At 57.3% G+C, this 25181-nt stretch overlaps 3 protein-coding genes across 4 annotated transcripts in view; 2 read left to right on the forward strand and 1 right to left on the reverse strand.

Annotated features, from left to right (window-relative positions):
- The window catches only part of DNM2 (dynamin 2), a 57374-nt gene extending 54014 nt beyond the window's left edge, over positions 1 to 3360 (forward strand). For both annotated transcript variants that reach the window (XM_074980027.1, XM_074980029.1), the window contains one exon: positions 1240 to 3360. In XM_074980027.1, the coding sequence (XP_074836128.1) occupies positions 1240 to 1270 (31 nt within the window). In that variant the 3' untranslated portion in view covers positions 1271 to 3360. The remainder of the gene's footprint in view (positions 1 to 1239) is intronic.
- A 1964-nt stretch (positions 3361 to 5324) lies between these two features.
- On the reverse strand, positions 5325 to 10216 carry TMED1 (transmembrane p24 trafficking protein 1). Its single transcript, XM_074979736.1, has 4 exons — positions 10040 to 10216; positions 9047 to 9144; positions 8208 to 8385; positions 5325 to 7844 (listed from the first exon to the last, which is right to left on the reverse strand). Exons 1-4 carry the CDS (start codon positions 10205 to 10207, stop codon positions 7626 to 7628), a joined length of 663 nt encoding a protein of 220 aa, XP_074835837.1. The 5' UTR covers positions 10208 to 10216; the 3' UTR covers positions 5325 to 7625.
- A 277-nt stretch (positions 10217 to 10493) lies between these two features.
- C29H19orf38 (chromosome 29 C19orf38 homolog) lies at positions 10494 to 24266 on the forward strand. Its single transcript, XM_074980385.1, has 8 exons — positions 10494 to 10569; positions 14216 to 14533; positions 16677 to 16721; positions 16965 to 17057; positions 19916 to 19943; positions 20189 to 20232; positions 22237 to 22274; positions 22543 to 24266. Exons 1-8 carry the CDS (start codon positions 10494 to 10496, stop codon positions 22663 to 22665), a joined length of 765 nt encoding a protein of 254 aa, XP_074836486.1. The 3' UTR covers positions 22666 to 24266.
- Positions 24267 to 25181: the final 915 nt, after the last annotated feature.

A 25181-nucleotide genomic window follows, 5' to 3' on the forward strand; every position in this document is an offset into this window, starting at 1 on the left:
GAGTGCAGGTTGGGCTTGTGTGCCGCAGGCCCCAAGCTGAAGGCTGAGGGAATGGGGGAAGGTGGCTGCAGCTCCTGTAGGCGGAGAGGGAAAGGGACGATTTAATGTCCAGCAGTGGACTCTGGAAGGGAGGCTGTGCTGGGGCCCAGGTGCTGCTCTCAAAGCACTGCAGGAAGGTGGGAACTGTCACAGGAAGGCCCTGAGTCATGGTAGTCGTGTCTACACGTGCACGCTACTTCGAAATAGTGGCACTAACTTCGAAATAGCGCCCGTCATGGCTACACGTGTTGGGCGCTATTTCGATGTTAACATCGACGTTAGGCGGCGAGACGTCGAAGCCGCTAACCCCACGAGGGGATGGGAATAGCGCCCTACTTCGAAGTTGAACGTCGAAGTAGGGCACATGTAGACGATCCACGTCCCGCACCATTGAAATAGCGGGGTCCGCCATGGTGGCCATCAGCTGAGGGGTTGAGAGACGCTCTCTCTCCAGCCCCTGCGGGGCTCTGTGGTCACCGTGTGCAGCAGCCCTTAGCCCAGGGCTTGTGGCTGCTGCTGCGGCAGCTGGGGATCCATGCTGTAGGCACAGGGTCTGCAACCAGCTGTCGGCTCTGTGGATCTTGTGTTGTTTAGTGCAACTGTGTCTGGGAGGGGCCCTTTAAGGGAGCGGCTTGCTGTTGAGTCCGCCCTGGGACCCTGTCTGCAGCTGTGCCTGGCACCCTTATTTCGATGTGTGCTACTGTGGCATGTAGATGTTCCCTCGCAGCGCCTATTTCGATGTGGTGCTGCCCAACGTCGATGTTGAACGTCGACGTTGCCAGCCCTGGAGGACGTGTAGATGTTATTCATCGAAATAGCCTATTTTGATGTTGCTACATCGAAATAAGCTACTTCGATGTAGGCTTCACGTGTAGACGTAGCTGGTGTGTCCCTGGAGATGGTGCCAGTGCAGAGCCCAGCAACCTTCCCCTCGCTGGCTGGTGCTAGTGCAGGGCCCTGGTCTCTGCCAAGAGCTGCGCAGGGTTACGGTTGGAAGAGCTTTGAGTGCTGCTCCTGACCTCAGCATCAGTCTGAGACTAGACTTTCCATTGCTTCTGGGAGGAGGCTGCTCCAGTCTAGGCCTCCTGATCCCAGCTGGTAGGAGCTGGGAATGAGGCCCTTGGCCCATGGGCAGCCCTCCCCACCACTCAGGGCGGAGGGCTAGTTAAAGGGTGTTTGTTTTTTGTCTCTTGTGCCCAGGCGACCGGCTCCCTCCCGGCCTTTCTTCTGATGAGCTGCCTCTTGGAGCACCGTCGCTGTCCACCTCAATCTCCCTTAGTCCATTTAACCTTCTCCGAGATTCTGCCTTTTCTAGAGCTGTGCTAAGGCCAAACCGACCAGAGGAGAACCTACCGGCAGCTCCAGCCCGCCAAAGCACCAAGCGGGGCTGGCTGTGCTTCCAGGCAGTGGGTACAGCGCCGTGGATGCTGCCGCCCAGGCAGGAGGTGCCATGCCCCTATCAGCCCTTTCCAGCATTTCCTCCCCTTACCCCAGAAATCCTACTCAGGGAAAGGGGGCAAGCGCAGCCTGGCCTGGAAAAGCAACCAGCCCACGGTGTTGGACTTGGCTTGTGCAGGATGGGCCATTTGCTTCTTTCCTTGTCAGTGCCAAAGCTGAGACCTAACTGGAGAGTAACACAGCAGCCCCGGCCTCCAGCTAACCCTGCCTTGCTGTGGTTTCTAAGTGACAGAAGTTTTCTTCCTGCCTACTAAGGACACAAGGGTCCCTGTAGGGAAAAGGAGTTCTGTCCCTTGGATGCCTCCTCAGCCCCTGACCAGACCATGACTCCTGTGGGGCAGCCATGGTCTCTTAAAACCAGATGGCTGAGGAGTTAACCCCTTCCAGTCCGGTTGGCATAAACCTCAACCTACCCAGCTGCTGGTTAGCCAGCACACCACCCCCCGCCCCAGCTCCAAGCAGGTGTTCAGCTGTTGAACATTGTCACAGCTGAGCATGGTCCTCGAATGCAGCAGGGCCTGTTCCCTAACAGCAATGCTAGCCGGCCGGTAGTTTTAAGCCTGTTCTTTCCTGGGTGCCTGTTAGTGCTGGGACGCTGCTGAAAAGGCTCGGTTCTCTGGCTCTGAACTCTCTCAGATGGCCCCACTGGGCTTCCTCCTGCTGCATGGGAGGGAAGCCAGCAAGTGGGAAATGGGGGGTTCCCAGTCCCCCACCTGCAAGGCAGTCCCTCGGTTCCTGCAGATTACGTACAGCGCTGGAGCCGGGTCAAAGGAGTCTTGTTCCCTCTCTGCGTAGCTCAGAGGGCTTCTGCCCTTCCAGTAGCTCCTGCTGCAGCACAGAGACGGCTCTTTGGAACCCTGGTGCCAAGTTGCAGATCTGCCCTTCCTTCCACATGGCTTTCGTGTCCGGAAGCGGCAGCCTCTCTGCCCACCCCAGACGGGGGCTGTCCAGTGGGATCCCAGGCCTGGGAGGTTGTTGGTGAAGCCCAGCGAGGGAGCTGGTGTCGTCGGCCTCGGTCAATCAGTGGCTGCCCAAGGGCAGCAGGTGCCTCTGGAAGCAGCCTGGCCCAGCCTGGCCTTTCTTCTCCAGCCTCGGCTGCTGTGCTGGCCAGCGCTTCAAGGCAGGACCTCAGGCTGCAGCAGAGTCTGAGCTGGCCCCTCCCTTCAGCAGGAAAAGGACGCAGATGGGTGCCCTGCCCAGGGCTTTGTACCAGAGCAGAGGACCAGTCTTCTCAGGAAGACCTACTCCGAGCACGGGGCTGGGCTAGGCCCTACAACGCAGGGAGCAGCAGGGTGGCACTGCTGTTGCTCTCCTCAGCCCGGGGGCTCAGCGCTCACTAGCAGGAGCAAATGCTGTGGGTGGCCTCACAGGCAGGCAGCGTGGCAGAAGTACGTGGCAACTCTGTGCTGGGCAGGGCCCGTGGCTCCTTAGCATAGGCAGACAGCAGTAGCCAGCCAGGTGCTCTCCGGGTAGGAATTACCCTCCGGCCCCTCCTTTGAGGCAGAAGCAGCCGTGGATGCGCAGTGAAGAGCGGACCGGAGATTTTGCTGGAACAAGGGGCCAGCCCCACCCTCCATTCTGTTGTCCTGCTGGGCCAGCAGCAGCACCAACCGAACCCCCAGCCTCCCTGCATTGGCTGCAGCAGATCCCACCCTGCCCTAGTGCAGTCATTAATTCCAGCATGCCCCAGTCCGATCTGCCCCTGCTGTCGGTACTGGCGTGCAGCCATCCGTAGGGCCTCAGCCTGGGGGCTGTCTGGCTGGGCGTAGCCTGAGGAGGAGGCCAAGCCACGTGTGTGTCAAGGGGGCAGCATGGGCCCTGCTCTCACTGTTCCTCTCCCTAATAAAAAAGTGCTGGATCAGAGGGGTGCTGCTTCCTGAGTCTCATTAACAAGGCTGGGGGTGCGGGAGGGACCCTGCCCCATAGCCGGGTGGCTGCGGCTGAGCGCCCAAGTAGAAGAGCACAGCCTTGTGCCTACACACAGCTGGGTGGGGGGCAGCCAGGCCCCTGCGCTGCTCCCACTCACCCTGGAGCTGGGGGAGCAGCTCCTTGGTGTGAATCTGCTCAGCAGTGACTAAAAGGGTCAGCCAGCATTGCAGGGCTGGGCCCAGCCTGGCTGAGCAGAGGGACGTCTAAACCCCCGGCGCTGCTCTGTGACCTGCGTGCTGCAGCCTGGCCCTTGCAGAGTTTCAGGGGAAGGGGCTGACTCGCAGCTCCCAGCCTTCCACAGTGGGCTGAAAACAGATGGAAAGGAGGCAGCTACTGTGTGGGACTAGCTGCTTCCCTCACCTCTGCAACCACCTCTCCCCCAGCCCTGTGATCCCTCTGGGGTTAGCTGAGTGTGTAGCCCCAGCACTTCTGAGGTGCTGACAGCATGATGAGGGCAGGGCTGGGGCCAGGGGGGCACACAGGGTTCCTGGCAGTGGGGAAAACAGGCACAGCTGCTGTGCTGTGGAGGAGGAAAGGGGCCAGGATGTACAGGGCCCCTGCGTCAGTGTGGGGGGGTGGGGGGGCAGTAGAGCCCTGGCCATGAGCCAAGAAGTGGGAGGCAACATGGAGTCCCTGAGGGGGAGGGGTTTAAGTGTTACCCCAATTCTCGCTCACCATTCTTGGTCCAGGCATGATGCACACATGCACAGCACTGCCCCCAAGACAGGGCCTCAGCCAGACTGGCAGCTTTCCCTGTGGTGCAGGGACCCCAGAACCACTGCCGCAGCAGGGGCTGGGCTCGGGGTGCAGCTTTGAAGCTCACCTCTCTCCCCTGCTGCCTCAACCTGTGTGGACTGGGGGCTGAGTGCTGTGTTTGCAAAGCTACTGAGCAATCCCAGCTCTGCAGGACTTGTGCTGAGCCAGGAGTGCCCAGTGCCTACAGAAATTCAGCCTGGCCGCAAGGGAACCTGGCCTTGAAGGCACCTCTCTTACAGCAGGCACAGGCAGCAGAGCATGCAACGCTCCTGCCATGGTGCAGGGGGGTGGGACGTTAGATGGGCAGCTACATGTCACGCACAAGGTCTTCTGCTCAAAGTTCCCAGCTCTCTAGTGCTGCAAGAGTCCCTCCCCCTGCATTTGCTGTCAGGTTGCAAGGAGTCAGGGCAAGCAAAGAGGCTGTTTCCCCCACCTCGGAGTCCAGACAAAGCCAAGCCCATAACCAGTAATTCCCCTCTGCCATGCCCCAGTGAGAGCATCTGAATGAGGGCTGGGGCCACCCAAAAGGGAGCAGCCTGCAGGGCAGTGGAGAAGGCAGGAGCCATGGGCTGTCACGGTGTTAAATGAAGCAGTCAGCATGTAATGTGGCTCACCAAGACGCCTGTGCACAAGGACAGAGGCAGGAGACCCAGGGTGAGGTGGAGACAGCAGGGACCTAGCAAAGCTGCTGTCTTCACACCTTGAGAACAAGCCTTCCACAGGGGAGCACGTACAGCCAATGCCAGCAGAGGCAGCCCCTGGGCTGCAACGGGCAGGAAGTTGGATTGTGTCTGTCTCTAGGCCAGTGTGCAGAAAGGTACAAACCAGTAGCAGCCCCAGGGCTCACTGGGAAATTCTGACCCTGCAGAAGGCAGTAGTCTCTCCCAGGCCCTGCATTCTCAGCCCTGCCGGCGCATGGGGCCTAAACTCTCTTCAGCCACCCCCTTTTCCAAAGCCAGCAGCGCCAGGATAGCCCTCGACGGCAGCTGTCCTTTGTAAAGCTGGGCCGCATACTCCAGGCAGCTCTACCTTCAGGTTAGGCTCTGGAAGACATGAGTTGGGTTGTCTCAGCTGGGAGCGCTCACCCTACAAGGAGAGTGGGGAAGGAGTGCAGGCCCAATATGAATTCACAATGACACCTCTGAAAACAATAGCATTTAATGTCCTTTCTTACCATCAGAATAAATACTAGATTTCTCTGGAGAAGGCTCAGAGATCTGCATTTGTAGAGAGAACAGCTCCATAGTCCTTTGGTAATTAAAAATGGACATCACAATCTGCCCACATACAGACATTTGTTCCCCAGTGCCAGGGTCAATGCAGCTCTTTGCTGGGTTGTCACAAGACTGGCCAGGGGAAGTCAGAAGAAAACAGGTTCCAAGCATCAAGTCTGATCAGTCACAAAGCAGGGTCAGCCCTGGGGCCCAGCTCAGAGATGAGGCCCAAAGATACACACTGAAGTTGTCAGCCTGCAGCGGGTTTTCCAGGCTGCTGCTCAGACACCTCTCTCCAGCCTCAGTGCCATCAGCCATGCGCACTGGATCCAGCACGTTCCAGAGACCCCCACCCAGCTTTCAGGTCGCTGGAATCATCCCCCCCAGAGAACTGTAAGAACACTGCGCCTGTGACGGGCAAGGCAAGCACTGCCCCAGACACGCACTGGGGACTTATCTTTAAGGCAGCTTGGCTGGCACATCCCAGGGGCTGTGGAGCTCAGGGCTCTTGTCCCAGCTGGGTGGTGTGAGGACACGTTCGCACAAAGCAAGCAGCACCGCTGGCCTCATCAGGCTGTAGCAGCCCCTCAAGAGTCAGCCTTGATCAGCTGTCCCGGGCACACCCCCCTAATGCGCTTTCCCTTTCTCTGTGCCTCAGTCCTGACCTGGCCAGGCTGCTCTGCAGCACAAAATGGGGCAATGGGCTGCCCACTGACATTGGGACAGACAGCAAAGACATTTAACCCTTAATGACCCTGCCTATCCGGCTCTCAACCAGAAACCTCCACATTCCATCAGCCCAGAGGTGCCTACTCGAAAGGGAGCTCTCCCAATCTCCAGGCCCACCGGGGTAACCTCTACCGCTTGCTCTGTCGGCTAGAAGTAATTCCCACCTCCCCCATTCAAAGCCTGGTAGGCGTCCTGCACCGGGGAAAACCAACTCCGCCCAGGAAAAGGGCAGCAATGCACGGGCAGAACTGGGGGCTAAGGCTGGACCACACTGAGGATACTGGACAACACCCCATCCCTCCCTCCCCTCCCAGCGGGAGGCAGGCACACACTCACTGCCGTGCTTGGATCCGTGGGCCTGCTGCACTCAAGGGACCAGTTAACGGAAGAGCTCAAAGCATAATGCGAAGAGGCGCTAGGCACAGGGACATCGCAGAAGGGTTAGAACCCACTCGTTCTGAACGGGCCTAGTCTCCCGTGAGCTGAAGGAAACTGGCCTGTGGCTTGATTCACAAGTCCGGAGGGCAGTGGTGCTAAATGAAACAGGGCAGCAAAGGAAGGGAAATGTCACCCACGAGCCACCAGAACAGCAGCTCACATTGCTGTCAGGAGCAAGAGCAGCCATGGAGACAGGCAAATTACACGCGTCACCCTAACCTAACCTACCCAAACCAAACTGCAGCAGTGCGCAGCAGAGAGGCGACACCTCCTGGCGTCAGCATGCAGGCCCCCAGGAGCGAATTCACTGCTGTACGGCAGCAGGCCAAAACCCCTCTGTGGGGAGTGTCCGGCTACAGTGGGGGAACGTTCCCCATCTTCTCTGGGGAAAGCCCAGGGGAACAAGGTGCTAAAGGGGCAGCAGGACACAGCAAGGTCATGGCAGAGGGCCAATCAGACCAAGAGCTGCTGGTTAAGGCACACGTGAGGTTTCTCCTTTGACAAAAACGCATGAGAGGGGAAAGATTCAAGACGAGCAAGTTCTGTTGCAGGCCAGGCCATCTTGTCCACCTGTCACCGTCAGAACCAGAGGCTACTCCACAGCTTACGGGAAGAGATGCTGCTGTACTGCGTGGAATTAGGTACCGGAAAAACTGGCTGCTCCCTCCCCCGTGCCCCACCTCACTGTATCCCTTCATCCCTGCCCTGAGATTCAGCCCAGCCTCAGGGTTATGTATTTTGGCACAAGCTGGTGGCTGTAGCACCTCCATCTCCTCTCCCAAGCCCAAAGGTTCAAATCAATGGAGAATGGATTGCAACGAATCCTGCCCACCCCACATGGTCAGACCGCTGTGATCCACCCTCCCAACCCCCAGCCTCTGATACAAAGAGGCCCATTTAGTCCCTCTGAAAGGAGAAGAGAAGAGAAGCTGCATCGATTCGAGAAAGCTGCACACAGTTGATCTATCAGCTGCTGGGTGTTTGTCTTTGAATTCACCAGCCTTGGGACCATGGTTCTGTCCCTGCCCCTCACAGGAGATATGGAGTCTCTCTCTCTCCCTCTCACGTTCGGACCTGCCTCTTGTCCTCAAAGAGGCTCTTCAGCAGGTAGACCTGGAGGAAGGCAACCACCACCAGCACCCCCAGGTTAACAGCTGACCAGAAGTTGACCCGGCCCAAGTTGCTCTCCTGAAGGTTACGATCCCTGGCTTCGAATGCTCGTAGCAGAGTTTGCATCTGGATGCTCCGCTCCAGACGGGTCTTCATGGTCTCAATGGATTCCTGGGCAAGAGAAAGGGGATCGGGGAGAGATCAGCTACTTTACACAGGGACAGGAAATGCTGAGGAGGCTGCGGTGCAGCTGACAAGTACCGCCCCAAGATTTCAACTGGCCGAGGGCCAAGGCCTGTGAGAGTTCAGACTCCCTGCCACTGGACACCCTACCAACTCCGCTCACAGGGATGGCTCAAAGCCCTCTCCTGAGATGACTTTGGGGAACTAATGAACTGACAGATTTCAAGGCTAGAAAGAATCATTAAGACACAGCCTGTCTCGTAGCACCACACACAACACTTCAACTTGCATTATCGGCAACCAAAGCCCGACTAGCAAGTCCCTGTGCTGCCTTATATACCCACCACCCACCTTGATATCTTCTATCTTCATATCCAGCATCTCCTCCGGCTCCACCACCTCAGCCCAGTTGTCCTCGTCCTCCTGGGGGCTGTCGAAGATGAGCTCAAAGAAAACCAGCTTCTCTGAGATAGTGCTGAAGGAGTTGTCAAAGCAGAGTTTGTAATCACCTGCTTCCGTGGGCTCGATGCTGGGAAGAGACACAAGAAACTAGAGAGTGAGCCAGTTCAGCACTCAGCTCTCACAAGGCCCAGGCAGGTGAGCCGTGACTGGGGCACACAGCTCTGTCAGAAAGCGTCACTACGTCGTTATGCCACCAAGGGCAGTGAAACCACAGCAGCTGAGGGGGAGACATGCAGGCCTGGAGAATGGGGACCTGCATTGGAGGAAATGATGGGGCCCACAGAATCTCCAGTGGGGTGAACTGCACAAATGGGAACAGTAACAGAGAGGTCGCCGTGTTAGTCTGTATTCCAACAAGACAAAGCAGCAGAAACGTAGCACTTTAAAGACGAGCAAAATGACTTATTCGGTGATGAGCTTTTGTGGGACAGACCCACTTCACAACACTTGGCATGATGGGGAAGGAGGGTGAATACAGAGCCGCTAGCACGGAGCATGGGGGACATGGGGAAGTACACAGAATCCTGCTAAGGCAGAATGGGAGAGCCCAAAAGGGAGGGGGATGGAGGAGTGAGATGGGGAAATGCAAGGTGCCCCTGGTGTGTGCAATGAGGTCAGCCTACACCAGCTGAGAGCTGTGCACCCCCACGTATCTGGGCTAGCAGGGGAGCTGGGGAGAAGGGGTCATGGTTGTGGTGGCTGTAAGGGGCAGAGCCAGCAACACTCACGTGTGCACCCCATCCGATTTCCGATATTCATTGATCAGCAGCACGCCCGAGGGGCTCTCCAGGGAGAAGTCAACATCCAGGCCCGCTCCACCTATGACCTGTGGATGCAACAATAGGGGTGAATGGCAGGGATGTGCTCGGGCCGGGGGCGGAGTGGGCAGCACAGTCCAGGGTCCGCTCAGGGCTTAAGTTCCGGTGACTGGCTTGGTGCCTCCAGCCTGGACCCTGGCCCACCCCCACCACTATAGCGACACCCCCACGTCTGAGACTCAGCCTGGTCCCCTACTTCTTCACCTGCCCCCCAGCCCAGATCCTGAACCCGATACATCCTTAGCTCTGTCTTTCCTTCCCTGCCCCATCCCCACACCAGACTGAAGCCTCTATTGACCCCATAACACTAACACCAGGGCCCCGCCTCTTACCCCCCAACCTCACCCCCGCTCCTTACTTCCAGAGATCCCAGCCCCAGTAACTCCAGCTGCTCACTCTCCCCACCCAAGCCACCCCAGCCCAGCCCCACCGTTCCCGTGCCACGGCAGCCCACTTCCAGGCATTCTCCTTCCCCTCCCTCCAGCCAACACCCTCCCACCCCGGCCAGCCCCCCCCGACCCTCAACAGCCCCCAACCTTCGCCAGCCCCCCCCGACCCTCAACAGCCCCCAACCTTCGCCAGCCCCCCAGCCAGCCCCCCCCGACCCTCAACAGCCCCCAACCTTCGCCAGCCCCCCGGCCAACCTGCAACGCCCCCGACCCTCAACAGCCCCCAACCTTCGCCAGCCCCCCGGCCAGCCCCCCCCCCGACCCTCAACAGCCCCCAACCTTCGCCAGCCCCCCCCGACCCTCAACAGCCCCCCCCCGACCCTCAACAGCCCCCAACCTTCGCCAGCCCCCCAGCCAGCCCCCCCCGACCCTCAACAGCCCCCAACCTTCGCCAGCCCCCCGGCCAGCCCCCCGGCCAACCTGCAACGCCCCCGACATCCAGCCCCGCCCGCACCTGGAACTCGGCCTCCATGGAGCCGTTGGCCGGCGCGCCCTGGTAGAAGCACTCGCGCCGCCCGGCCGGCAGCAGGAAGGTGAACTCGGCGTCCTGGGGCGGGGCCGCGGCGCGCGAGCCGCCCCACAGCAGCAGCAGCCCCAGCCAGCGCCAGGCGGCCGCCATCATCCGGGTACCCCGCCCCTGGCGCCGCGCGCGCTGATTGGCCCCGCCCCTGGCGCCGCGCGCGCTGATTGGCCGCGAGGGACGTTCCGGGGGCAGATGCTGGCAGGGCCCCGAGGCCCGCGGCGTGGGGCAGAGGTGCCGGCGCTAAATGCCTGAGGGGTAAGCGGACCCCGCAGCTTCCACGAGGCAGGGTCCTGCCTCGGAATGACGGTGCCGTGTCTGACCCTAGCGACATCCATGAGAGAAGAAGCGCAGGCGAGTCTCTCAGGCACTTGTGTAGACACCTAAGATGGTCCGGCGGTCTCGGGAGCTTAATATGTCTCTGAAGCGGGGATTGGCCCAGGCAGCCGTGCTGCCCCGCTGCAGTATCGGATCAGTTCATTGGCCCAGGCAGCCTGACCTGCTACGGGGAGCCGAACCCAGACCCCAGTGTCACATCAGCCCATTGGTCCATGTACTTCCCAGCCTGTGAGCCCATTGGTCCAGCCCGCACGGCCCGTGCAGGGGTCCTTTCTGGTGTTGCTGCCAAACTCCCATAATGCACCTGGCCAAGTGGTCCATGGGGGACCTGGGGGGCGGTGTCTGGGCGGTGGTGGGGCAGGAGATGGGGCGGTGGTGGGGCAGGCCTGTGCTTTGGGGAGCTGGGGATGGCACAGGACAGGATGGGGCCTGGTTTTGGCTGCCCCTGTGTGGGTGGGGCTCCATCAGGGCCAGAGCCTGGGGTGGGGAATCGCCAACGGTACCTTCCCACCCGAAGCCCCCTCCAGGTGGATGGGCTGAGACAGAAAAGGCAGCTCTGACCATGGGTTAGGGTTCTGGCTGGGACCCAGGAGATTTGGGTTCAGTTCCCAGCTTTGCTACAGACTCCCCCGGGGTGAATCAATTTCAGGGAGCCCCAGCTACAAAAGAGAGGCACTGAGCTCGCCTCGCAGGGAGGCTGGGACAATAAGTCATTCTGTGTGGGCGAGGGGGCTCTGAAGCCACAGGGGGTGGGGCTGGAAACGTAGGAAGTGGTATTTTTCTGTCAGCTGTGCTCTCCTGTCATCCTGCTGGAAGAAGGGGGCTGGGACAGAGGCTGTCCTGCTGCTGCAGTGAACAAGAAGCAGCTGCCATTGTCCCAGGATGCAGTTGGACTTGCAGTCACAATAATTTGGCATCTCACAAGTGTGGCAATGAGAGATCCTCAGCAGAATGAGGCTGGCTAGAAACCATGACGTGGACTTCTGTAGGTACGGATAAGGCTGTTATGGACACATGCTCCACACAGTGGCTACCCTTCCACTCATACCACACTTATATGTACAAATTTGCATGTGAGGGCAACCGTGTTGGCCAACATATCAGGGATTGATGGGAGGAACTTTGTGAACTTCTGTAACTTAAAAGTTAAAAAGTCAGGCCCTCACCTGAAAGCTACAGACAGAGCCCTGTACGGCTACAAACTTTGTATCTCTATTTGTGAAAATGCAGAAATGGATTGTGAATATTTGCAAATTTTGCAGGGTTCTAGATACAAAATTTGTATCTGCATCCATATCTGCAGAAATGAGCCACAGCCAGTCACATCTGCAGATGCAGGTACCTGTGAGTCTCTGCAGATTCCCAGTGCTGTAGCTGTAAAAGGTGTGTGCTCTCTGGGCTGGGTACAGAGGGAGAATTCTTGAAGCACGTGCACATTTAAGACTACATGGGTATATAGAAACATGCACCATTGCACCTCTGACATTCAGTGACCACATTTCTACCTGGTGTGGCTGGTTCTACATGTCCATACTGCTAACGTTTTACGAGGGCATCTTCCCTTTCAGCGGGTCATGAAGTTATTCATCATTTCCTGACACAACATTATGCAAGCCGTGCTGTGTTCTACTTCAGGCAGCTCCGCTTGGGTAATGGGGGAAGTAAGTCCCAAATATCTAAGTGTTTGGAGAGTTACAGAAATATAACCAATCTCTCAGTCTTGGCTTGAAAGCTGTAACCCACTGATGTGTAGGACAAGCAGGCGAGAAGCAGAGATTGCCTGGCGATGGAAGGGCACTGGAGTTCCAAGCAGGAGGAAGGCAGATAAAAGCTGGCCCCTGGAGTCAGGGGATGCAGGGGGGGTCCTGGCTGGCTGGCAGGTTTAAGAAGCAAGGGGTGAGCAGCGGGGGGCAGCCAGAGTGCTGGTGGGGTGTCGGGGTACAGTGCAATCAGAGCATGCCTGAGCCTCTTTTGGCAAGTATCAGCGGGGTGACTGTGTTAGTCTCTATCTGCAAAAACAACAAGAAGTCCCGTGGCACCTTAGTGACTAACAATTTTTGGAGCATAAGCTGGAGATGCATCTGACGAAGCAGGTCTTTGCCCACGGAAGCTCATGCTCCAAAAATTCTGTTAGTCTATAAAGTGCCACAGGATTTCTTGTTGTTTGAGCCCCATCTGTGCATGAGCCTGGCTCCTTGCCACCCCCAGCACATTGAAAACCCAGCACTGTGACCAAAGCCTCACATGTAACTTACACCATGGCTGAAGTCTCTGGGTTGAACTCTGTGGCTTTGATTTGAGGCTTTATGTTCTATTTGCAGTAGGAAGAATAAGCCCCTTTTCCAATCAGGGGCATTCTGTAACTTCCTCCCAGGGTGGTGAAATCCCATCTTGAGCAAAACATCCTTCTCCTTTTCATTTGCATCTAGCTAGGCACTTTCTGTCCATGTTGGCCTCCCATTGCCTGCTTGCTGACAAGCTGGGATGCACAGCAGCAGGATGAGACTGAGGATTCTCTTTCTCATCGTCGGTATGTTTTCTTCCCCTGTATTTGATGCTTTCTATCTGCGCGTTTGCTCAGAACGAGGGACCTGAAAGACGCTCGTGCTAGTCACGTGTCTGAGGCCAGTTATAGGTGGGAGGTGAGCAGTGTTCCCCATAAGCTAAATGCTTGGGTGGCCGCTCAGGAGACATTCAGGTGCCACCCAGCTGGCAGTGAGCGTTTCTATTGGTGGTGCTCGTACACCGCCGTAAAAACCTATTCTGCCCATAGCTGGAAAAAATCAGAGGTGAGGGGAGGGTAAGCGACCCTAGCGATTGCACAGGGTTTGGGGCTGAAGGGCATGGGGGTGGGATACTGGGCTTTGTCTCCGGAAGGGATCTCGGCAGGAAAACAGAAGGAGCTGTTGACACAGCAGAGTTGCGTATATGCCCATTTGAGCCTTTGGGCCAAATTCATCCCTGGGATAATCTCTGAGGGTGGTGGCCCAGTCTGTCCATAGAGTAAGGTGCAGCCGATTGGATCCTGCCCTTCCAGGCTTGCTGGGAATGGCTGCACTGCAGTAAAAGCCCCAGGCCAGCTGCTTTGGGCTCCTGAGGCTTGGGCTGAGGTGCTAACAATGGCAGTGTGATGGTGGGGCTGGCAGCTGGGCTGCGGAACCCCACAGAGGGGGAGGATCTCAGGGCTCCAGCCCCTGCCCGAGTGTCTACCTTGCAGTTAACAAAAAGTCATGTAGCACTGTAAAGGCTAGCCCACGTGTTCGGTCGTGAGCTTTTGTGGGGCAGACCCACTTCATATCACTATCTGAAGAAGAGGGTCCTTCCCATGAAAGCTCCAGACCTCCTGAATATGTCAGTCTCTGAGGTGCCACAGGACCACTTGTTGTTTGTGAAGTCACATGCCTGCCCGGCCGCCCCCTGAGATAAATGGCAGCCCCACAGCACAAGCCCGAGTCAGCTGAGCCAGGCTTGGAGGCTTGGCACCGTGGGGGCTTTCTTGCAGTGTAGCCATACCATCCGAGATGCCTTTTCAGAGAGCTGTGGAGTTGTTCCTGGGTGTTCCCTGAAGCTCCCACTGCTGGGTTCCCTGCGCCCCCAGGGTCAGGCCAGGGTGTGGTGGAGGATCACTCTATTGTACCTGCAGGGCAGGGGCGGAGGGGGGCATTGCCAGGGCCACGTTGTGACGTGCTGTGCCTAGAGGTGCTGCTCACGGCCACCAGTCCAGGGGCACCTACCATCAGCATTTCTCTCCCTCTTCCCTGGCTGTTCCAGGCGCTCTGGCAGGCCCCACCCTCGTTCCAGCCCCACTTCTTTACCTGGCCAACCTGCCTGCCCAAGGAGACACCGTCCGGCTGGTGTGCATCGCACCGAGGGCCTACGTGGCCAGTGAGTTCTGCCTGCTGAGGACGGGGCAGGCTCTGCCCGTGCAGACGCTGTTTGCCTCGGAGGCCCAGCACAGCGTCACCTTTGTCCTGGGGAACATCACCGGGAAGGAGGCTGGGCAGTACAGGTGTCGGTACCGCAGCTACAGCGGGAGCATCGGGCAGACATCCGAGTTCAGCAATGTGGTAGAGATCGAGGAGGAGGCAGGTAAAAGGCTTTTAGACCCAGGGGGAACTGGCAGAGCCAAGGGCAGAACTGGGGAGTGGGATCACATGTAGTGCAGTTCTCCCCCTGCTCCAGCCCTGAGCTGCAGGGCCCCACTATCCTGGTCCTGGACCCCCAGGTCTGCTGATTCCCCTCCACTCTCCAGTGCTCTTCCAGGCGACTGTGAGGGCGCAAGGGAGCAGCAAGCCAGCCAGTCCAGCTCCAAGCTGCTGGCCCAGGCGGAGCTGACACGTTTGGGTGCCAGGTGCCTTCCTGGTGGGGAGAGCTGGGCTGTGCTCAGGTGACACTGGGGGTTCAGGACTTCTGGGGGAGAGAATGTCCAGGCTGCAGCAGACTCCTGGGTTGTCATCCCAGCACTGGGTGGGCGTGGACCAGTGTTCCATGCAGGCTGTGTGCCTGGGCGGCCGCCGGGTGAGAGTCAGGTGCCGCCCAGCTGGTTAGCAGAGTGCCCCCAGATACTTACAGCCGGCAGGTGGTGCACAGCCGCACCTGCCCTGGTGCATGAAACAAAATGCCTTCTGCCTCGGAGAGAAACACTGAGTGGGGCCTGGTGGCTCAAACAGGAGGGCTGGGTGCCAGGACCTGGGTCCCACGCTGCCCTGGGAGGGAGTGGACTCTGGTGCTCAGAGCAGGGTGCATGTTGCCAGGCTCTGTGAACCAGGGCGAGAAAAGCAACTTTTCAAACTGTCAGACACATAGAAGAACATGATTTGTTGGGCAAAAGTCAGCATGGTTTCTGCAGAGGGAAGTCGTGTCTTACTAATCTATTCGAGTTCTTTGAAGGGGTTAACAAGCGTGCAGACAGGGGGGATCCAGTAGACATAATATACTTAGATTTCCAGAAAGCCTTTGACACGGTCCCTCACCAAAGGCTCTTATGTAAATTAGGTGGTCATGGGATAGGAGGAAAGATCCTTTCATGGATTGGAAACTGGTTAAAAGACAGGAAACAAAGGGTTGGAATAAATGGTAAATTTTCACAATGGAGGGGGGTAACTAGTGGCGTTCCCCAGGGGTCAGTCCTGGGACCGATCCTGTTCAACTTGTTCATCAATGATCTAGAGAAGGGGGTGAGCAGTGAGGTGGCAAAGTTTGCAGATGACACCAAACTGTTCAGGACAGTCAAAACCAAAGCAGACTGTGAAGAACTTCAAAAAGATCTCAGCAAACTGAGTGATTGGGCAGCAAAATGGCAAATGAAATTTAATGTGGGTAAGTGTAAGGTAACGCACATTGGGAAAAATAACCCAAATTAGACATACAATGTGACGGGGGCAAATTTAGCTACAACAGATCAGGAAAGGGATCTCGGAATTATAGTGAATAGTTCTCTGAAAACATCCACGCAGTGTGCAGCGGCAGTCAGTAAAGCAAATAGGATGTTAGAAATAATTAAAAAAGGGATAGAAAATAAGATGAAGAATATCTTACTTCCCCTATACAAAACTATGGTACGCCCACATCTTGAGTAGTGCGTGCAGATGTGGTCTCTTCACCTCAAAAAAGATATATTGGTTCAGAAAAGGGCAACTAAAATGATTAAGGGTTTGGAGCGGGTCCCATATGAGGAGAGGCTAGAGAGACTGGGACTTTTCAGTCTAGAAAAGAGGAGACTGAGGGGTGATATGTTAGAGGTATATAAAATCATGAATGGTGTGGAGAAAGCGAGTACAGAAAAGTTATTTACTTGTTCCCATAATATAAGAACTAAAGGACACCAAATGAAATTGATGTGTAGCAGGTTCAAAACTAAAAAAAGAAAGTTTTTCTTCACACAGCGCACAGTCAACCTGTGGAACTCCTTGCCGGAGGAGGCTGTGAAGGCCAGCACTCTAACAGAGTTCAGAATAGAGCTTGATACATTTTTGGAGGTTAGGTCCATAAATGGCTATTAGCCAAGGGTAAAGTATGGTGCCCCGAGCCTTTTGTCGAAGGCGGGAGATGGATGGCAGGAGACAAATCGCTTGATCGTTGTCTTCGGTTCACCTCCTCTGGGGCACCTGGCACTGGCCACTGTCGGCAGACAGGATACTGGGCTGGATGGACCTTTGGTCTGACCCAGTATGGCCGTTCTTATGTCTCCTCTTTTCTTTTCCATTTAATATCGGCCAATATCCCCCTCCAGGAACTCCCGCGGCTCTGTCCCCTGCTCCCACAGCTGCTCCCGCAGGTAAGGGCAGGGATGGTGGCGGGGGGCCTAGGGCTTGGGAACAAGATTAGAGCTCTGAGGAGGGGAGACGGGGGGGTGCTGTTCCCCCTGTTCTGAATCTGTCCGGTGGGGAGTACAGGCTGATGGCTGGGGCGGGGCGGGTGGTGTGGGGTCCCTTTGCTGTCCCACTGCCAATAACAGCTGTGGGCGCTCCAGCTGGGGGCCAGGTAATGCAACGCAATCTGCCTTCTGTCCATTGCCCAGGTTCCCCGTGGCTGCTCCCTGTGACCCTCAGCGTGGCTGCCTGTCTGCTGCTGAGCCTGGGCCTCGTGGGAGCCGTGGTGGCAGTCAGGCGAGGTAGGAGGAGGCAGAAGCTGGGCTGTGGGCTGCTGTCGTCTGTAGAAGACTGATGTTCCACATCTGTTGCAGGGAGATAAGGCAAAACCCCACGCCTGTCAATCACTCCGGTCTCACGCGTGTGACGTGTTACACTCGCGCACACATGCCCCCTCTGGCCTGCTGCCGTTACCAACGGTCGCCCCCAACTTCACCGAGCAGGCTAGGGCTGGGCATTGCTGATCCCAGCAGTGCTGCCGTGTTGGCCAGAGCAGACCCAGGTCCCTGGCAAGATACCCCAGAGCAGCGGCGTCCAGTCGGAATTCAAGAGTCGCCACACTTGTGTTTGTCGTCTTTTCCTGTTGGCCACATTCGAATATTAAATAAACGGTTATCTAAATAAATCCCCTCCCCAGCCCCCTTCCCCCAGAGCCAGGCTCTCCCAGCCCCCCCAAATAAATGTCACCCCTTCCCCCAGAGCCAGGCTCTCCCAGCCCCCCCAAATAAATGTCACCCCTTCCCCCAGAGCCAGGCTCTCCCAGCCCCCACTAATAAATGTCACCCCTTCCCCCAGAGCCAGGCTCCCCCAGCCCCCCCAAATAAGTGTCACCCCGTCCCCCAGCGTCAGGCTCCCCAGCCCCCCCAAATAAATGTCACCCCATCCCCCAGAGCCAGGCTCTCCCAGCCCCCACTAATAAATGTCACCCCGTCCCCCAGAGCCAGGCTCCCCCAGCCCCCCCAAATAAATGTCACCCCATCCCCCAGAGCCAGGCTCTCCCAGCCCCCCAAATAAATGTCACCCCGTCCCCCAGAGCCAGGCTCTCCCAGCCCCCCCCAATAAATGTCACCCCATCCCCCAGAGCCGGGCTCTCCCAGCCCCCCCAAATAAATGTCACCCCATCCCCCAGAGCCAGGCTCTCCCAGCCCCCCCCAAATAAATGTCACCCCATCCCCAGAGCCAGGCTCCCCCAGCCCCCCCCAATAAATGTCACCCCATCCCCAGAGCCAGGCTCCCCCAGCCCCCCCCAATAAATGTCACCCCATTCCCCAGAGCCAGGCTCTCCCAGCCCCCCCAAATAAATGTCACCCCATCCCCCAGAGCCAGGCTCTCCCAGCCCACCCCAATAAATGTCACCCCATTCCCCAGAGCCAGGCTCTCCCAGCCCCCCCAAATAAATGTCACCACATCCCCCAGAGCCAGGCTCCCCCAGCCCCCCCAATAAATGTCACCCCATTCCCCAGAGCCAGGCTCTCCCAGCCCACCCCAATAAATGTCACCCCATCCCCAGAGCCAGGCTCTCCCAGCCCCCCCAATAAATGTCACCCCATTCCCCAGAGCCAGGCTCTCCCAGCCCCCCTGCAATAAATGTCACCCCATCCCCCAGAGCCAGGCTCTCCCAGCCCCCCTGCAATAAATGTCACCCCGTCCCCACAGCCAGGCACCTCCACCCTCTGTTCTAAATCAGTGCTGGCGACTCACTGCTGGAGCCACCCCTGGGTCTGCTGCCGCCCTGTGCATCTCTCACCAGGCGGGCGGGCGGGCGGCTCTCAGGAGGAGCTGCATTTAACGGCTCCAAAAGCCGCATGTGGGTCGGCCCCCTGCATTCGCCCCAGCGCAGTGCCCTAGTCGCCACGTGGTGAGTAGCAAACGTATGGGACGCCGCGGCCCTAGATTGGTAGCAGCTCCCCTCTGGCGCGGCTCCGGCAGCTAGCCCTGCCTTTGGCCATTGCCTCTGCAGAATCGGGGGTCGTGTGAACGCTGCCACACTCCTGAGAGGTGCTTCCGAAACGGGCCCTGGCTGCTGAATCCCCGAGCCCTGGGTCTGTCCTGTCTCCTTTACTGAGCCACTGCACAGGACCGATTGTTCCTGGCTCTGCCACCCGTCCCATCTCCCACCAGTGCAGGTGTTCCTGTGCTCGTCTGCTCTGCCAAAACCTCAGTCACCAGCAGGCCGTCAGTCACGTCGAAGGGCACAGACCCAGTCTGCTGTAAAGGCGTTTCCTTTACCTCACTTCTACGAAAGACTTACTACAAAGCTGTAACAAGTTTTTAAGTAAAAGGACTTAATATGGAGGAGAGCAGCAGGAGACTTAATATGAAGTTAGAGGAAAACGAAGGTTATGTACATGGGAACTTGGTGCGGAGGTTGTGTGAAGATGATCTGCAGTCATGGGAAAGTGATTCACACAGAGCTGTGTCTGCAGTAAGCGCTCACATCCGGTAGCCCTGGGACCGGGAGATTGTGGGAATTCAAGTGTTGTGGATAATAGAGAGGTGCACCCGGCATTGCGTAACGCTAAAGAAAACCGCGGTTAGGTGTGAGAATCAGACGGAACTGTGCACAGAGCACTTCACCTCCCAACAACAGTCACACTGTCCTCAGTAAACTTACACTGCATGTGCCATATTTTGTGTGTTTACGCGGACTATGTGGTACTTCCGGAAAATGTAACTCAAATGGACTGATGGGTAACAGGCCGGTTATGGGAGAGGGCCGGGCTGTAGAATGCCGGCTAGGAAAGACTTTACTGTACACTGTGAAATGACTCACGTGGAGCTGTATCTTCACGGTCTCTGGTCAGCTCTGTAGGCTGCTGGGGCGGGGTGGTGTTATACTGCAGGGGACAGGGACTCGGCACTCCTGGATCCGATCCTGGCTCTGCCGCTAGGTGTGTCCTGGCCAAGTCTTTGACGACAGTAATTTTCCAAAGGGTTCCCTTGACATGAGATCCCCCCAGGCATTCGGAGCTAACCCAGAACTCCCGCAGATCTCAACTGGAGAAGTGAGCGCTGAACAGCTTTCTCATCCCTCCCTCCCGCCCCCCCACCCATAGCACTGCATTTATGAGACCGTAACCTCTGTTTCCTTTTTTGCCAGTGAGCTCCAGAAGACAGCAGCTGAAAAGGTGAGCGACATTCAGGACATGGACTGCCACTTGGCGACAGTGACTCGTCTGACCTAAGGCAGAACTCTCCCCTCTTTCTTGGTCAAAGGGACTTAGGTGCCAACGTGCTCCGATCGCTTTACAAAATTAAATTTTGGGTCTGAGGTTGTTCGGCCGCTTTGGAAAATGTCCCCGACAACCGGGAGGGGCTGGAGCAGCACTGCAAGTCCTCCGCGGTTCTGGGAATGACTCTGCCTGTTTTGCAGGGATCGGGAATCGTGCTGGACCGAAACGAACTTTCCCACCACAGGTGCGTGTGAGAGTAAAATACGGAGCGCTTGGGAGGAGTCAGAATGACCCCGGGGAGTTCCTCAGGATGCTCGCGGTGAGACGGTCTCACCAGCTGCCCGGAGGAGGCAGTGTGCTGGAGGTGCAAGGACCAGGAGCCCGGTCTCCTAGCTTCTTCTTGTGGCTCTGGGAAGGCTTGTGGTGTCCCGGTTCAGTCACTGGAACACAGTTGCACAGGCTTCTGGGTTCACTAACTTGCAAATGAAGTAAGTCAGCCGGTTCTGCACTGATCGGGCCTCAGCCAGAATATCGTGTCCGTCTAAGCATTGCAGGAGAGACGTGCAGAAACTGGAGGCGGCCCGGAGGAGAGCAACAAAGACGCTGAATGTTCTAGAGACCATGAGCGACGAGGGTACAGTGAAGGATCTGGGCTTGGTTAGTTTGTCTGGTTTGGGAAAAGAGCAGCTAAGAGGGGACAGGAGAGCAGCTTTCAGGTACCTAAAAGGGTGTTACAAGGAGGAGAGAGGAAAGTTATTCCCTTAACCTATGATGATAAGACATGAAGAAACGGGCTTAAATTGCTGCAAGGGAGGTTTGAATTGGACATTAGTAAAAAAATTCCTACCCGTCAGGGTGGTTAAACCCTGGAATAAATTGCCTGGGGAGGTTGTGGGATTTCCATCCCTGGAGATATTTAAGAGCAGGTCAGACAGACACCTGTCAGGGATGGTCAGACGGTGCCTGGTCCTGCCAGGAGGGCAGGGACTGGACTCGATGACCTCTCGAGGTCCCTCCCAGTTCTAGCATTCTCCAATTCTCTGATAACCTCCCCAGGTCCACGTGTCATTCCCCTGGCAGCTCCTGTCCGGTCCTGTCCAGTTGTGGTGCACTGTGATCCCTGGTAGCGATCAGTGATTCTGTGTCTGGTTGGCTGTCGGTTTCAAGTGGAGGGCCCCAACGCTTGGTTCTGGGGCCGGTTTTGTCCAACATCTTTATTAATAAACTGCACGAGGGGATGGATTACACCCTCAGCAAATCTGCGGATGGCACTAAGCTGGGGGAGAGGTTGGTAGGCTGGAGGGTAGGGATGGGCCCAGGGAGATCTAGACTAGGTGGAAGATTGGTCCAAAAGGAATCTGATGAGGTTCCACAAGGGTACATGCAGAGTTCTGCACTCGGGGCAGAAGAATCCCGAGCACTGTTACAGGCCAGGGACCGACTGGCTCAGCAGCAGTTGTGCAGAAAAGGACCTGAGGATACAGTGGCTGAGAGGCTGGATATGAGCCAGCAGTGTGCCCTTGTCGCCAAGAGGGTTAATGGCGTATTGGGGGGCCTTAGTAGGAGCATTGCCAGCAGATCTAGGGAAGTGATTATTCCTCTTCATTCCGCACTGGTGAGGCCACACCTGGAGTATTGTGTCCAGTTCTGGGCCCCCTAGTACAGGAAGGATGTGAACACATTGGAGAGGGTCCAGTGGAGGGCGACAAAAATGATTCGGGGGCTGAGGCACCTGACCTTTGAAAAGACGCTGAGGGATTTGGGTTTATTTTGTTTGCAGAAGAGAAGAATGAGGGGGGATTTGATAGCAGCCTTCAGCGACCTGGAGGTGGTTTCAAAGAGGCTGGAGAGAGACTGTTCTCGGTAGTGGCAGATGACAGAACAAGGAGCAGTGGTCTCAAGTTGCAAAGTGGGAGGTCTAGGTTGGATATTAGGAAAAACTATTTCCCTAGGAGGGTGGTGAAGCTCTGGGCTTTGTTACCGAGAGGGGTGGAATCTCCATCCCTAGAGGTCCTTATGTCCTGGCTTGACAGAGCCCTGGCTGGGATGATTGAGTTGGGATTGGCCCTGCTTTCAGCAGTGGGTTGGACTCTGACCTCCGGGGAGCTCTGCTATCCCCGTGTTTCTTTGTTCCACTCCAGAGGCAGTGGCCATGTGCGCCAAAGGGCAGCTGAGCCCTTTGGAGTGAGCGGGGCTGTAGGCACCTGAGATGTGGCCCCAGTAACCTGGCGCCTCTCTTATTTCACAGACATGTCGTTCGATAACAGCCTGTTCACCATCTCAGTGGTAAGTCGTTGACTGGGAGCGTTGCAGGGAGGGCGTGATCTGCCCTGGGGGCAGGGGCTGTTCTCAAACTGGGCCCAGTGCTCGGTCTCTGGGGGAGTAATACCCGGGGCAGCAGCTGCCAGCCACCCCAGTTAGGGCAGAGCTTGTACCATAGTGGCATGATGCAGCCATCGCCACATAGGGTGAATGGTGGCTCTCCTTCCCCTCCCAAGCTGATCCCCTTACAGAGCCTTACTTTACCCTCTCTCCCCGCTCTCCATGTGGGAAGAAAGCAGATGTGGAAGCGGCAGGCAGCCAGGAAGTCTGCATCTTCCCGGCTTCCAGGAAAAGACTCCACTCGGCTTCCTCTCTGGAGACCAGCAACTTCAGCACATTCAAGTCAGTGCAGTGACAACCCAGGTGGCAGCTGGCTCTGCTCCTGCTGGCAAACATGGTGCCAGCCCCAGCCCTGTCCTTAGTAGCTTCCTGGGCCCTGGTGCTTCCCCTCAGAACCAGGTGCCCATCATTACTGGGGTGTGATTACAACCGGAGAACAGACAATCTTGGTCTAAGGCTCCTGCCCTGGTGGCTCACCTGGCCTGGACACCACGAAAGGATGGCCAGAATCTAGTCTGCCTTCCTCTTGAGCAGCAGGATCCATCCCTGAGGTTGACGCTGGAACTGGGAAGATCCTGGCTGAGGCACAATTCCTGTGGCTGGCAGTGGATTCTTCTGTTGCATCCTGGATGTCGGTCACACCAGCCAGCCACGCCTTTCTGCCCCTCCACGGCCCCCTTCTTCCCAACAGTGCTGCCCTGGGATGACCTGTGAGGGGAGAAGAGCCGCGAGGTCCACTGTAACGTCTTGACTGGTGTTGAGAAAGTAGCTACGAGACAGGCATGTGCTTGTTCCCCTCTCACAAGCTCTAGGGGTCACCAAGTGAAATTAATGGGTAGCAGGTTTAGTTTTTCTTCGTGCAAGGCACAGCCAGCCTGGGGGACTGCCAGCCAGAGGGTGATGTGAAGACCGGAACTTCAACAGGCTTCAAAAAAGTGCTAGATAAATTCACTGGGGACGGGTCCATCGACGGCTTGCACCAGGAGGGTTGGAGATGGTGTCCCTGGCCCGGGACTGGGCACAGAGGAGCTATCGCTTCATGGTTCCGTGGTCACTTCACTCCCTCTGGGGCACCTGGCATTGGCCACTGTCAGAAGACAGGAGATGGCTTTTTGCTCAGACCCCGCTTGGCCATTCGTATGTTCTAAGGGCGCCATCCAGTGCCATGAAGGCTGCTGGCAGGCATTGCACACCAAGGTCCTGCACAGATGAGCAATGGTTCTGAACCTGAGCTGGACAGAGGAGGCAGAGAAGGATGGCTAGATGGAGATGTGTGTCTGGGGACAGGGAGTCATCGTGGGAGATGATGGATGGATGGGCCTGTTGAGAGGGATGTGTCGGGGGCTGGCTAGGTGGCTGGCTGATTATAGAGGGGGATGGACGGACGGGGAGGACGAGGTGGGTGGGCCTGGGGATGGATGATGGATAAACGACTGTGTCTGGGAATGGGTGGTTGGATTTCATGGACCAGTGCGTTCCATCCGGAATCACCGAGAGAGAAAGAGCATGGCAGCGCTGAGGGAAATACTCCCCCCTCCAACTCACCCTATGCTTCCCTCCCTCTGCTTCTGCCTGTGGCTTTCACCGGCGGGGTGGACAGGACATTTATACATTTGCTTTTTGTTTCTGTAGGAAGTGAGTGCGGTCTAGCCATTAGACCAGGCAGCCAGGACTCCTGGGTTCTTGCCCAGCTCTGCCATTGACCTTAGGAAAGTCTCTTCCCCCGCTCTGTGACTCAGTTTCCCTGTCCGTAAGATGTTGATAGTGACCCCTATCCCGTCCTGAAGGATTGTTCCTCAAGCTCTTTGAAGTTATTACGTGCTAAGTGCTGCAGTTGGCAGCAGTGGCTGTAAGGTCATTTTCTGATTTAATAAAGATGAACGTTTGCTGTGGGATGGAAAATCCCAGGTGTGAATAGTTTCTGCTTGTGTGAAACTGGAGAATGCTCAGTCTCCTCGCTGAGCTGGAGAATGTCTTGGCACCACTGGTGTTCCCTGGATGAAATCAGAGCTGTTTGGCTGGGTGTCACAGGCCCTATACTGCTTACAAGAAGTGGTGATCCTCTTTTCATTCAGGCAGGATGAGATGATGCATTTGGGTCAGAAGGAACTGAGGTTCCTTCCTCTCTAGCCCTGGGCCTCGAGCTGCAGCAGCGCCATGTGCCTGAGTCTGCAGGCGGCCTGACCCTACCTCTGAAAGCAGCGAGCTGCCCTCTTCGCAGACATGGGGGCTTTGAAGGGTCGCCTAGTTCAGCCCCCGGTGCCGAGGCAGGACTGAGTAAACCGCGACTGGCCGGGTCTGAAAACCGACCGGGGGAATTCCCGGCCGCCCTCTGCAGCCTCTCGCTGGGCTGTGCTGGGAGGAGGATGTCCCCGACGGCCGGCTCAGCCGCCCCCCGCTACAGCTGAAGGCCGCTGGGTTCCCGGGGAACAGCGGATGCCCCTTGTCACGCCAGCCCTGGTTGGAAGCCCAGTCGTGGCCGGGCCGTTAACTCTGGAGCCGAACGATGGCGCTCGACGGCCGCGACCTTTGGCTCTGCTGCCCTGGCAGCCCCACGTGTGCCCCGGCGGGGGGCGGGGCCGCAGTGGGTGGTGTGGGCGGGGCCGGCCGAGCGCCGGGGCTTGTGGGTGGGGCCGGGCGGGGGGCGGCGCTGGGGCGGGGCCCGCTGGGAGGGGCGGGGGTAGTTGGGCCGGGGCGGTGGGCGGAGCTGGGGGCGGGGCCCGCCGGGGCGGTGGGCGGGGCCCGCCGGGGCGGTGGGCGGGGCCCGCCGGGGTGGTGGGCAGAGCGGGGGCGGGGGTAGTTGGGCCGAGG

Source organism: Carettochelys insculpta, chromosome 29 (genome assembly GCF_033958435.1).
Source record: "Carettochelys insculpta isolate YL-2023 chromosome 29, ASM3395843v1, whole genome shotgun sequence".
Taxonomy (NCBI): Eukaryota; Metazoa; Chordata; order Testudines; family Carettochelyidae; genus Carettochelys; species Carettochelys insculpta.